Below are 15,000 nucleotides of genomic sequence, written 5' to 3'. Positions count from 1 at the left end.
GTGCCGATCGATAATGAAACTCATTAACGGTAAATCACTTCGACCTATATCACATTAACATTCTCACTGATGGTTTACACAGTACAGCCCGCTATAACACAATGCTTATTTTAATAATGGTTCCGTGTACATACTCGCTAAGTGATAGCACCCCCATGTCCAAAATGCCTACAGTAATAACCTGATACATCGTGTAGATATGTCCAGGTTACACTTTCATCACTCAGGTTTCATTTCACCCTTGGTATACGTACAACCTAAGTTTTGTCACAGAGTAAAATATAAGCATTTTCATATGCATGTATGTAATAATTTTTAAATAGTTTAAATTTATTTGGAATCAGAGATCTTGTTAAATTCATTCAAACCACTTAAAGCTTTTAAAGCTTTCTTCGTGCAATTAGGACACACACGGACATCATTGTTAAAAAAAAAATCAGTGTAAGGAGTATTGCTACTGTTTGCCAGCAGACCTCATTTGAACAAATATATCAGAAAATGTTCAGCCTGACCATATTATCCAATATGTTCATAATTTTTTTTTGAATAGTGTGTTGTTGGAACAAGAGTTATCACCAGTTTCTCTAATGTCGTGTAAGCAATGTAATTATGCTGGTATAAATGAAATAAATAGATAGGTAAGAGATTAAGTGGTGTGTTGTTGCATTAACTGTGAATTACCTTAACGTTTAAAACATTTTTCTGCTACCTCATTGTCAATGGTTTCTAGTGAGAGATTTTGCATAAGAATGTATTCTCTTGTTTCTGTACTACCACTACCAGAGAAAACATATATTCGTTGCTATGTTTTTCTGTTGTTCGTGAATACGCCTGAAATAACAAAAATATATATAACATGCTCCCTTTAAACTTTGACAAATACAGATCAATATTGGCTAGATTAGAGTATGTAATCTTCCAATTCCAAGGGAAAGTTATTACCTTGTATTGATAATGTTTTACCCCAGTATTGCTGTAGACTCAGTTATCAAAACGAGAAGATATAGCACAATCGTTCTGACAGACCCAATAACATTTCCACTGATCCACCGGCCTCAGTACCTATGTTTTTTGATCATAGAAAAATGATATGCAAACTTGATTTGACGGGATTTGATGTTAAGATTATCGAAATAGGGACATATACCACAATTCTTTCTCTCCAACGCTTTAATTTTTTTTTTTTTTTACTATACTTTAAAATTCTGTGTTTTTTGCTTCCACCTCGTATCAAGTCATTCCTCTAAGTTGTACAAACTAAATGGGCACTGCTCATGTTAATATATGTGCTGTTCCAAAGAGTGTAGGTTGGTGTTTCATGGAAACACATTTTCTCAATAACATATCTGCGATAATGGCAGACGCGGTGCTAAAACATTGATTTAAGGCAATGATGTTAAATACATATGTCTCTGCCTAAAGCCAAATATCATTTAGCCACTGACTTGTCTATTTGTGATTAACATTTTCCCTTTTAATATTTTCTGGGGACATTTGCTATGCATAGGTTTTCTTTCCAAACTTTCCTTATTTTTCTGACAATTTTGTTTAACTTTTAGTTTTCTCAGCAGGAAAATGTTGTTGGTTTGTTTTCATTTCCTGAAAGTTATTTGCTTGTGAGAGTTTACTGGACGCGTAATTAAATATAGCTTATTTCTCCTTTCGAGATGTTTGACAATTTCTAGAAGGGAATCATGGGATGTGATGGTAGATATCAAGGCCGACGTTGGTGATAATGGTTACTTCAAGATGTAACAAATTGTTAACGGTTGCTACTCTAGGAAGGTAATTTATGTTAGTCTCTGCCTCATTAAAGTACTTCTTCCTTTGTTGCCGTCTCAAGTCTTTAAATTTCACTGCATCTCCAGTTCATAGCATTGAACTATAAGTATACCAGAGTATTGGTAGTACTAAATCGATTTGATACATTTATTTTTATCGTTAATATCATTTTTACTCTCCTATATTACTCTCTTTGAAATATATCTTTCAGGGCAGTATTATTTTCCTTATCCTTTATTTACTGCATGGTATCCTCCTTGATTTTTAAGGCATTGCCAACCGGTATATTTGATATTTCGATAATCTCATTCATTTTAAATGAAGCTTTAGCACTTTTATTTAAATCAAATTTTAATTTAATACTATTAGTATTATTGTTGATGAGCGTGCTCTTGTCGCATGCAAGCAGAATCGTAAGAGCATTAGGAAAATACTTTACGGTTAATGTCCCGGTGCTGTAAGTTCTGAGTTTAAATCTCGGAAACGTGTGCATGTCCTATCATCACTTTTGATTCGATACAATAATGCACAAGTGATGTACTGAGATATCCACAACATTCACTTCCTCAAAGTCTTGGTATTTTGCCTAAACCAGAAAACGTTATTAGAACTCTTCTTATTACCACACAAATCAATATCATTAGCATAATCATTATTAGCATAAATAGAATATGAAATGGTAAAATCGGCAGAGTACACGCAGGTACTTAGTTACACCACTGGTCTTCTTTGCTTAAGTCAAACAAGAGACAACTTCCTCTTTGTTGTTCTTGAATCGACAAAGATATGTATCCGCTTTTTGCACTGGTTTCGGTTCATTTAAATCTTTTCCCAGAGAATGTCTAGCCTTGTGCTTTTTGTTGCTATAATTAATTTTTCTCTTTCTTTTCGTTTAATTACAGTCCTGGCGTCGGACCCCCGCTTTGATGTTCCAGTTGTTAATGTAACAGTAGTAGCCGGTGAGACGGCTGTATTACCGTGTTCCGTGGAATACCTCGGTAAATATCAGGTAAGTCATATTCTTTAGACTAATATTTGACTGCATAAAATTTAGGCATATAAAAAAATAAAATAAAATGTTCTCGTGATACAAACAGAAAAAAATATCATGATGTCCAAAATTAGATACTGGAGACATAGTATATTGCGACCGCTGCCAGTTTCAGCTCTTGTGCTTTATAATAATTGTGAGAAGGAATTTTTGCTTTAAAATGTTTTTGATATATACTAGCTGAATAGCCCTTCGTTCGCGGGTAATTTTTACAATAGAAAGTCTTATATAAATTTTTATTTATCCATGTCAGCTCATGCCTTCCCCGACAAATAGACCTCTTGATCAGGACGGATTTGTGAACTTTGCCGCAAAATATCTTCGTTGAGGATTTTTTCTCTTTTTGAATTATTTACGTGTCTGTTCGACCGTCTCATATGACTTCATTCATTAAATCTTATGAAAACTTCAGATGTTCTTACATCCTTGGTCCTAGTAATAATTTGCTTTCGTTCGTTTAATAAAAGAAAAATCGCCTCCTAATGATTTGCCTTCATTTTGTGATAGACAGCTATCATGCAGAAAATGCCAGCTTCTAAATCCTGTTTTCTGATTAGGTAAAATTGATTAAAATTAAACCTCAGTAATATTTTTCTGTAATTTTTCTGGAACAAATAAATATCAAAATTGAGTTTAACGTGGAAAATTATTCCAATATAAAAAAAAATTGAAAGTCTTGACGTAATTCTAACATTTCACAATATGTGACAGCAACACGCAAGACCCTACAAAAGTACAGAGACAGATAGTTGTAGGACGTGACACACACAAACACACATACACACACTCAGTTAGAAACGTACACCCAGGTAATCACGAGTTGGAAATGGTGTATAGTAGACACGTGTGCATGTATATATATATGTGTATGTATGTCAGTGTGTGTGTCTCATTGCGATAGACAGCAGAAGAGCATTCAACCTGCTCTCTCCTAAAAGCTACGTATTCCTAACACCCATTTCCTTTCCCTTCGTCGGCGTTTTAGAAATTAGTTAAGTCTATGTGTAGTGTGTAGTGTGTTGTGTATATATGTATATGTATGTGCGCATTATCTATGTATTTACGAAAGTATGTATGCAGCGTCGCGTGTATATCCGTCAATGACAGTTGTATTAACGTTACTGCCATTCCATATTTGTTGCTTCCACAATGCTTTTCTACTTTCCATGATATCAGCCACACTCATTATGTCATCACATTTCGCCCACAGTAACACTATCTGCACCCTTCTCATTTTATCCAATAATATCCCAACCCCACTAGTAGGGTGGAGGGCATTATAGATTTTTATTGAAATCCAGTTAGCCTATATTTGAACTGGATGTTATTTTTAACATGCATGCAAAGTTTTGTCTAGATTGGTTCAATAGTATAGCAGCAAGACAGTAACAGACAAATCGACAGACAGAAATCGCCATTTATGTACAAGATTTCCACTGATAATTTTTGCTATAGCTGTTCATTTGCAATCACTCAGAATAAATATTTTAGAACATAGATGACGATATAGTTTTCACTTGTTACGTTCTCATCAAACAGAATATTTCTGTTGTAGATTTGATACGGGAAATTTGAAACCTGGCATCTACATTACCTTAAATTATTTTAAAGGCATATATTATTTTAAGGCATATATTCCTTAAAATAAGGAAGTGCAATCGAGTTTGCTTTGCATCAATATTTTGCTTGTAATTTGTTGAAAGATGCAAACATATTCTATCTTTCAGTTTAATCGTTCAATTGTTTCAAAATTTGGACTTCGACTATGATGAACCGTGGTGCTTATTCTATCGGCTGCCAGGCGGTTGTGGGAGACAAACACTCTGATATATGCACACATATATACAAACACACAGGCACGCACGCGTGCGCGCTTTTACATTCAAAAACGCGCGCGCGCGCGCACACACACACACACATATATATATATATATACATATACGCAACAAGCTTCTTTCGGGTTCCATGCACCATTTCAGTTCTATGGTCGGCCCGGGGATAGAGTAGAAAACATTTGCCTAATGTGCCACGCAGTTGGATTGAATCAAGAACCGTTTTTTGGAAAGCAAACTTTTTGCCACCCGGCTAAGAGTGATGATATCTTCCACACCTATATTCACGAACATGGTGTCGTTCTAGATGATATGTAGATGACATGTGTGTACGGATAACTAAGAGAACTAAAACATGAAGGTTGGGAGAGTAATCACAAAGCAGTGAACGTTGTGAGAGTGATCAGGTCTTCAATGTACCAGAGGAAAAGAGTGGGAGACATAACTAAAATGAGTGCGTAGCAAAGATGAGATAGTGACAGTGAGTGATGCCTCAATTAGCACAGACTGTGATTGTACGATCTGACTGATTTCACAGTTTCAATCAAGGAAATAAGAGACAGATGAAGCCATTATGTCTCACATACATATATACATGCCAAACATGTTAAGAATTATTTTGCTGTTGTCACCACCTGCATCGTCTGTGTTTAATAGCATTTCACTGATAGATGTGACACCACGAAAACTGTACTGGCCACAGCTACGAATCTATAGAGGCTAAAAGTGATATAAAACAGAAACATCAACTATGATTACCAACATCTTACAGTTGCACTTAAATCGTTTATAATATCTGATCAGATGATTCGCTGTCGGTTAAAGACAAGCTAACATGTTTTTCGAAGATCAGTATAGTAACTTGAAAACAAAATGAAAGCAATGATGGAACTGAATGTCTACAGTAGGGGGCTAATTCTACAAATGTTTCAATCATTTTCCCCACACATTGCTATCCACGTTTTAATCTATAACACCCTTAGAGAAATAAAATAAAATAATAAATGTTTCCTTCTCGAGCCTTGCCATCCTCATAAAGGACAGTTTCCCGGTTTCTGTGGTGTATATTCCCCACCTGGAGGGGACGCAGGATTGCTCATTTTTGCCAGCTGCATGGACTGGAGCAACGTGATATGAAGTGTTTTGCTCAAGAATAAAAAGCCCAATCCAGGAATCGAAACTACAATCTTACGTTCATGGATCCAACACCCTAACGACTAAGCCACGCATCTCCACCTTTAGAACAGCATTGTATTTATGTTAGGGAGTTTGCTCTAAATGAATCCTAGTTTTTTTTCCGAAAGACAATGTTATCTCGTATATAAAGGTTTTTCCGGTGGCGTAAGACAGTTGGCGTTTTCCCCCCAAAGCTGGTTCCGTGGTAATACGTTAGTACAATATCTGAGATTTGTCTACTATCTTCGTAGACGTATCTTTTAATGCCTGTCCACCTATTCAATATATATTGAGAGAGTTGTATAGAAGACAATAATTGTCAGCTTTGTTTTTATGGCCTGCAGAGACAAAATGTGAAATGAACATTTTTCACCAACTTTATTACCGGACAAATACACAAAATGTTCGTGATAAGATAAAGTTTCAATTATGCCAGAGTTATGTTCAGGTCATAGGCTAAGTAATGAGTTCTCAGCTTAAGTTTAGTATTAGAGATAGTGTTAGTAATGATGGTCTCCATTTACTGGAAAATAGCACCAGAACACAATTTTTTTATCGATTATTTGCTTTAAAATCCTATAGTATATTATTTCATGACAAAGGATAAACAAGCTTAATGTAACTCTATTTTAAATCTATAAAATTAATATGCCAATTCCGTGCTCATTTACTTATAAGTTTTTCATTTTATTCATACGTTAAAATAGGCAGAATTTTGGTGGTAAATTCGAAGTATCCTATTTATAAAATGAATATTCGCAAGTCTTACATGAACTTGCCCATTCGAAAAGCACAACAACGAAACTTGTCCGTATCGTAATGTCACTCATAGTTGAAGAAATTGAGGAAATTATATTAAGGGTCATGATTGTATGCCGCTAAGGAATGCATCAATAAAAGCCTTTTAAAAACTCGAGTTTGTGTGCGTTTTTGCGTGTGTGCGCGCACGCGAGTATGCATGTGTGCTGAAGAATCTTGCATTACAACTATACAATCTTAGGTTCAGTTCCATAATAGGGATAGGTATAATAAATACTCGACTTGAAATCAAAATAAAAGTTGCACACTGGTTTTGTTCGGCTAAATCCTTACATGCTCACTCTCCTCTGACTGACAGAAGAAACACTTTATATATACATGGATGGGCATACACTCGCGCAATCACGCATGCGCACGTACATGTATGTATATTGCTAAATGTGTATGTATGTACGCATGTATGTATTGAGTGTTGCGCAATAACGATACGCAGCTCTATTTCGTCGGTCTTCGGCCAACTGTTCCCGTTAGCACACGAGAACATGAGAACGATTCTAAGATGCAAAATCTTTAGAGAACGTCTTCTTGGAATATGTAATGATTCTGTTTTCCGTGTGTTGATCATGTGAAATCAATTTGTCGATAGTATTTAAGATTGTTGTAAGATGCAGAGTCTGTGTGGGTGGGGGGCGGATTGTTTGGGCATTGATTATTTCTGAAGGCTTGTGCTTCAACTAATACTCCCCATCTATCGGGATGTGCAAATTCTGTTTTATATTGCCTTGGCGATTTACGGGAGCTCAAAGTTCAAGACCCAAATATAAAGAATTAGGTGCATAAAAATTCATACAATAATACATTTGGAAAATAAAAGTAAAACAAGAAACTAACTAAAATAGGTCAATAGCATGAAGTTGTACTGATATTCTAAACGGTTTTCTGCTTTGTGACCACCTGCAAAATATTTTACTGAATTGATAATTCCAATTCAGTCGGTGATAGAAAATATAAAACTAACCACTTGTTAGCAATGGGAAATATGAAGGAAAATTTCAGGCAATTAATAATTACATTCTCTGCAATAACAACATAATTTGTTAAGTGACCAGGTCGTCGAAATGTCGCAAAATGTTTTGACACTTCGTAATAGAATAAAACTTGAAGTTGCTTTCTTAAAAAAAAAAAGAAAAAAAAGTGTTTGTGAGAGCATTTGTGCGTTTCTTAATTGCCTATAACAAAATTTAAAGATTGTTATCTAAATATATATATATATAAATGTGTATGTGTACCCGCGCGCGGGTGTGTGCGTGTCTGTGTGTGGGTTTGTGGGATTGACTATGCGTGGTTGTGTGCGTACGTGTGTTGGTGTATATGTTTCTGCTTGATATAAAAACTCATACATACATAAATATGAATTCATATATAAATATATATAACTCAACAGATCTCTCGTTCTTTATTTCGATTCAGAAACAATATACACAATGGTGAAGTAGACCATAGAGTTAATATGTATTTACTCCTTAAAATATATAATGCTCCGATAAAAAAACCACCCTGAGAAATTAATCTCCGGTATAATGTTATAATTAATTAATTTAATTTAATACACATTTGAACGGCTAATACTTAAATCTTACCCATACTTATGCCTATATGCTCTTCGTATAATTGCCAGAGATTTTATGGTATTGGCATAAATGGATATAAGCGTCAAAAAAGACTTAGTCTTGAAACACAATGGCTTTCACATTTAATTGTTTATAATATTAGTTTTATGTATGTAGTATATTTCCATTCGTTAAGAGACACCTATTTACCTTCCAAGCTATATTTTCTTACCATTAAACAGAAATAAGGTCTAAAATTCATTTGTTTATATAGTATATAATGCGAAAATTAGATTTTGTCTTGTTACAATTTATCTCAACGAATTAGTCGAAATTCTATACTTTCAATGATAACATAACGAGACAAATATGACATCTCCCCGCCTAGTATGGCACTACTAAAGCAACATAAAATCAGTTACAAGGCATATATACGTATGTGTATATAAAAAGGATTAAAACATAGTGCACTTATATAAGTGGAAAGAAATATTGGCAAAAGTCTTATGCATAGGCATAAATATAATGCGAGGTTAAGAGCCTCGCCAACGGATTTCTCGTATGTATATATATATATATATATATATATATATATATATATATATATATATATATATATATATATATATATGTATATATATATATATATATATATATATATATATATATATATATATATATATATATATATATATATATATATATATATATATATATATATATATATATATATATATATATATATATATATATATATATATATATATATATATATATATATATATATGTATATATGTATATATATATATATATATATATATATATATATATATATATATATATATATATATATTGTTGTGTCTGGAGAGAGTCATTCTCTTTTAGTGCTTTATTATTTAACACACTCAACGGTAAAGTTTCCACTCGTTTACTTATTTATTTTTCCTAAAATATATAAATTTTCAAAAATGAAATATATATAGGTATATATATATATATAGGCAGCTTGCAGTATATATATATATATATATATATATATATATATATATATATATATATATATATATATATATATATATATATATATATATATATATATATATATATATATATATATATATATATATATATATATATATATATCAATGTTTAAATATGAGAACTTGTGGACTGACGCATATTCTTATGCCTGTCTAAGGTATATATCATTACAGAGTTAGTTGCATGAACATATATCTCGCATGAAATCCCATTGAATGTGTATCTAATTCATAACTCAGATAGCTTTTTACTAAGCAATGGTATAGCTTATATAATATTGAATATATCAGTCATATTTACGAAATGAATACTGGGTATGTTCCAAATTTACATTTTATAGATATTATCATCAATGTCACAATACTTCACATTTTGTTAAATTTCATTTCAAGCCAATTGTAGTACCCGAGTATTTTGTTTTATGCGAAGTAAGAACAGACTAAGAAACAAGAGCAAAAGCTAAACGTAAAGTCGAATAACCACCAACAAGCGCAGAATTATCATATTTATATAAGGAAATGGAGGACATGTTAGCCATTGTTAAAGCACCGAAGAAAACATGAAATAAAATTTGATAATCAATTTTAAGGAAATTTTGATTGAAAAGCAAAAGAGTTAAATCATACCAAACCAGCACATGTTACTGTACTAAGGAATTATGAACATTAAACGATTAAGAATAGTATTTTTCTAACGACAGAAATAAGAACAGATATTCATTGAACACGGTTAACTGAAAAACAGCTTTGATTGATTTTGATTCAAACATAAATAGGTAAAAAGACTTATTAGTTGCAGCAAGTTCATCAAAGTGGACGCGATGTATGTAGTTTTGTACTTCAAGAAGAATAATGAAGTATTTGGTCACTTATAAAAATTAAATTCTTATAATTTTAAGATGAAATATAAAAATGGCATATATAGGATTTCAACAATGTTTCAGCAACAAAGCTTATGCTTTGGGAAAAGGCTTGAGGAAACATCTTTCAACGCTTTCTGCTTTACAATTAATAGACCGATCATCTTTTGGAAAAATCCTTCACTACAAAAAGGCCAGAGGCATAATTGCTATAAAAGCTTTTCATCAGATTAATGCAGCGACAAAAAACACATGAGTTTCACAGAAAGAGACACACAAATATATGCAGTAATGTGCATTACATATATTCAACAGGAAAACATGAACACAACGGAACCACAGAATATTGTTCTGTATATTGTAACTTTTTTATTCTAACAAAATAATTGCTTGGCATTTACTTCAAAGTTTCGACGTCTACAAACTGTCTCAGATTGTGAGAGAAAGATGCCCACCATTGAAGCTCAATTAAAAATATTAGTCCAGTGTGTGGTTAGGTGTCATGCGTATATATTTATGCGCGCGCACACACAAACACATACGGACACACACACATACATATATTTATGTATACATAAATATATATTTCTGGGCGTGTATATATATGTGTGTGCGTAGGTATATTTTAGTGTTAGTTTTTATATTCAGTCATGATGATAGATAAAGAAAACAATTTTACATTAATCTAATGGGTTGGTTTAGACAAATTACTGCAAGCTGCCTAAACCTCGAAGTCTCTATCAAAAACATTTATATATATATATATATATATATATATATATATATATATATATATATATATATATATATATATATATATATATATATATATATATATATATATATATATATATATATATATATATATTCTACATGATTGATATAGAAGACCGAGTATAACTAGAAACTTTATTAACCACAACAATCGTTTCAGCTGCCTTCTGCACTGGTCCCTAGTGGGTGGGGACGATGTAATGACATCAGATACACATCTCGCAGAGCAAAAGAGCATCACCAGGTGATGTAATAGGTTTCAAAAGTCGTAAGATTTGCATTTCACTCGAAGCTAGATGCTCATAGTATCATAGGGTGTTACTAGTTGTTCACACACATTGGTGATGTAAGGATACTAAGGGTCCGTATACAGGAAGTGGCTGGTAAAACATACAAAGAATATACTGTAACGCTGAAGTGTTCATGGTATTGGTTTGAAAGGCCTAAAAGTTGTGGAGACCGTTGATGGATAGTTATGGAAATCAAGCGTGGAATTTTGTGGGGTTCGACTCCCGTCTTTAGATATGATGGCTGATTAATTGTCCTATGGCCCTATTATTATCAGAACATGAACCGATTCGCACCTACGCCTTCGTTACCTAGTTCCAGTGAGCGGGATATCACGGATTACACCTGATAGCCATAAGTAGTGAAAATGTTCTGCCGACACACAGTTTGGGACTTACCTGAAGCAAGGTTTGAATACTGCATTTCAATATCTCCTATCTTAACCTTAATTTTAATTTTAATTATAAATGTAGCTACAAATACATATGTATATATATATATATATATATATATATATATATATATATATATATATATATATATATATATATATATATATGTATGTATGTATTTATTTATGTGTGTCTATATGTTTTTGTGTCTCTGTGTGTGCGTGTTTAATGACATATGGCTAATACTAATCGTAAGATTTTTAAATACATGCTTTCATTCAGGTAAAACATAAGCTATTACTTTCTTTTTGTGACCTGTACATCGATGTTATGGAACTGACATGTTTTCCATTACACTTGAGAGAGATTCTGTGCTGAAGCAGAAATATAGTTATAACAAATATTCTGCTCAATATTACAGATTTGCTTGTCAGTTGCTCGATCTTAACCATTGCAGCATATCATTTAGTGGCTTATAATATTTATATCTCTGATCATGATAAGGAGTAGTGGGGAAGCATTATAGCCATGTGCTGAGAGGGATGAATAAATGCACGTAAGTAGAGAGCAATAGCAAATACAGCTGCAGACAAGACAAAAGATAGAACGAGAGGAAAGTGGATATCTGAGTGAGTTTCTGTAGCCTGATGATAATGTCTTTGTACCAATGTGTGACAATCCATGTCTTGATTTCAGTGTTGACTACGATACATTTATGTGTAACAGCAGCAGCGTATTTAATATACTACTCTTATTAATGGCGTTTCTGAATTTCCAGGTGCTATTTCGTTGCACAATTAGAAAGAGATGAAAGTATATTTTTGTAGATAAATTTATGACATGCTAGAACAAGTGATCTTATAATCTCTCGGAGAAAGTGTTCCAAAAAATTTTTCAAGTTATTCATTAGCTAATTTGGTGTAGTTGAAGCTTTTGGTTTCTGTTATTTGATGACAGTGCGATGATCTTTCTAATGCCATTATGTAACTTGCTCAAAGCCTCCTTTGAAAATGTATCAGAATGCGATGAACTTAATTTTCTAGCTAAGGGTATTTTGCGTGCAATTTTATATTATTATAATTATTGCTTTGACATCATTGTTCCAACACATTTCCACTTTAACAAAAACAGAACGGTATAACACACACACACACACACACACACACACACACACACACACAAACATATGCACGCGCACACACGTGCGTACACACGTGCACACACCCACATATATATGTGAGCCGAGTTTACCGCTAACATGAATGATATCTTATAATGAATTACGATGCCAATACCAATGAAAAGTATACACTGTTATCTCAATGATAATATTCTTTTACTTGTTTCAGTCATTTGACTGCGGCCGTGCTAGAGTACCGCATTAAGTCTAACAAATCGACCCCAGGACATATTCTTTGTAAGCCTAGCACTTATTCTAGCCGAACCACAATATTACGGGGACCTGAACACACCAACATCGGTTGTCAAGTGATGGTGGGGGACAAACACAGGCACAAAAATATACACGCACAGATATATATACGACGAGCTTCTTTCCGTTTCCGCGTACCAAATTCACTCACAAGGCGTTGGTTGGCCCAGGGCTATAGTAGAGGACACTTTGTCAAGTTGCCACGCTGTGGGACTAAACCCCGAAATATGTGGTTGGGAAGCAAGCTTATATATATACATATATATATATATATATATATATATAAGAAATTGTCGACATGAAGAATTATATTCATCGCACAAAATCAGACGAGAAAAGACATGGATTTTTCCTGACACAAATAAAAGTGAATCCCGATCCTGTTACTTACGAAGTAGCCTTTGTCAAAGACGGTGGAAAGATTAATGAGAAATCATACCAAAGATAGTTGATTCAACTAAATTAGAAATATGGTTGGTGTTTCGATTAATGTACACACATAATGATATGCGAATTTAAATCGGTAAAATGAAAACGTCTAGCAAAATTTAGTTCTAGCACAAATTTTCAACATTTCCTTTTCGTATTGATTTTATTCTTAATTTCTTTTCATTTCTTTTCAAGTTGTCTCAAAGTTTCTATCTCTAAATCTCGTGTATTATATCTTAAACAAAAAGTTATGAAGGCGACTTTGAATACAATGCATTCTTTAATTTAGTGCAGAACATTTTTCGCTATTTCTTTCTTTTGCATTCTGAAATAGTTCTAGGTTTCCTTCGAAAAGCAAATTATGAAAACATTGAGTCTAATGAATAGAATTCAAATATGATAGTACTGTCATATCTGTAAATGAAGAAATTCTTTTAACGATTTCAAGATTTCCTGTAGTGAAATATCTTCCTCAAAATGTAAAGATTGTTCCACAAAATAAACCTTTTAAACATCTCGACTTATTTTTTTAAATATCCTTTTGTTATATTTTTCATCCAGTCTGTATTTTCTTACATGCTTCTGGTATTCCCTCTAAATATATTACGCATCTCTCAATGCATATTGTGCTCAGCATAGTTTGTAATAATAGTTTTATTATTCTAAAAATGTATAATTTTAAAATCCCTGTTTTTTCTTCACTTTTTATTTTAAATCTTCAATTAGCAGTGAAAAATAATATTGCATTCATAAAATTATTTTCAATACATTCCATTTCCTGAACCCAAGTCTCCGACTTTATAGATATGCCTCCATTCCTTTAGATGATAAAATGAATTTTCATTGAAGGCGTACATTTCGTTATAGAGGGAACTTGGAATAATTAAATATGTTTTTTTTTTTTACTTCATTCTCTTCCATCAAAATTGGAAACTGAGATTAATTTTAGATGTAGAAACCCTCTGATTAATTTGCGATAATGCATGTAATTTACATTGTATTGATAAGCATCTACCTATTCCTAACTTCATAAGTGTTACATAGGTGAATCAGGTATTATCCAACCATTTTACAAGTGAATATACACACGTCCATACTAGGATACGTACTGGAACATAACTGAATATAAATTCATTAGAGATAATTATTTGTACAATACATGTATAACTATGTTCAGGATAACATTATTTCCGTTAACAGACCATATTATTCTGATTCTTTGTGGGGAAATGATGTTATTCGAGAAGATTTAAAAGGATTTAACTTAATTTGGTAACGCATCATCATTGAGATACTGATATGATATTCAGTATCCCAATGCATATTTTGCAACTTAACATTTTATACGCATTTGTCACGAAAACAGCAAAGTGCTTCTTAGTATTCCAAAATGAATTATGTTGTCAAGCATAATTAATTATCGATAATTCAATGGTGAATCTAAATTGCAATGTTTGTATCAGTGATCGTTTTTATAGGATGAAGTTTACAATTTTCATCAGAACAACCAGATAAATTATAATGAAGCTGTTAATTAATTAACTTATTTCGGAAGGAGAGACGAATGCGTACTTG

At 32.7% G+C, this 15,000-nt stretch overlaps 1 protein-coding gene across 1 annotated transcript in view; it reads left to right on the top strand.

Moving 5' to 3' along the window:
- Window positions 1-15,000, top strand: part of LOC106875874 (opioid-binding protein/cell adhesion molecule homolog) — a 976,605-nt gene that overhangs the window by 400,581 nt on the left and 561,024 nt on the right. Inside the window, exon 2 of the mRNA XM_089350590.1 lies at window positions 2,685-2,791. Within this exon, the coding sequence (XP_089206716.1) occupies window positions 2,685-2,791 (107 nt within the window). The remainder of the gene's footprint in view (window positions 1-2,684; window positions 2,792-15,000) is intronic.

Source organism: Octopus bimaculoides, chromosome 4 (genome assembly GCF_046866305.1).
Source record: "Octopus bimaculoides isolate indiv1 chromosome 4, ASM4686630v1, whole genome shotgun sequence".
NCBI classification, from domain to species: Eukaryota; Metazoa; Mollusca; class Cephalopoda; order Octopoda; family Octopodidae; genus Octopus; species Octopus bimaculoides.
This window is presented reverse-complemented; position numbering and strand designations above follow the sequence as displayed.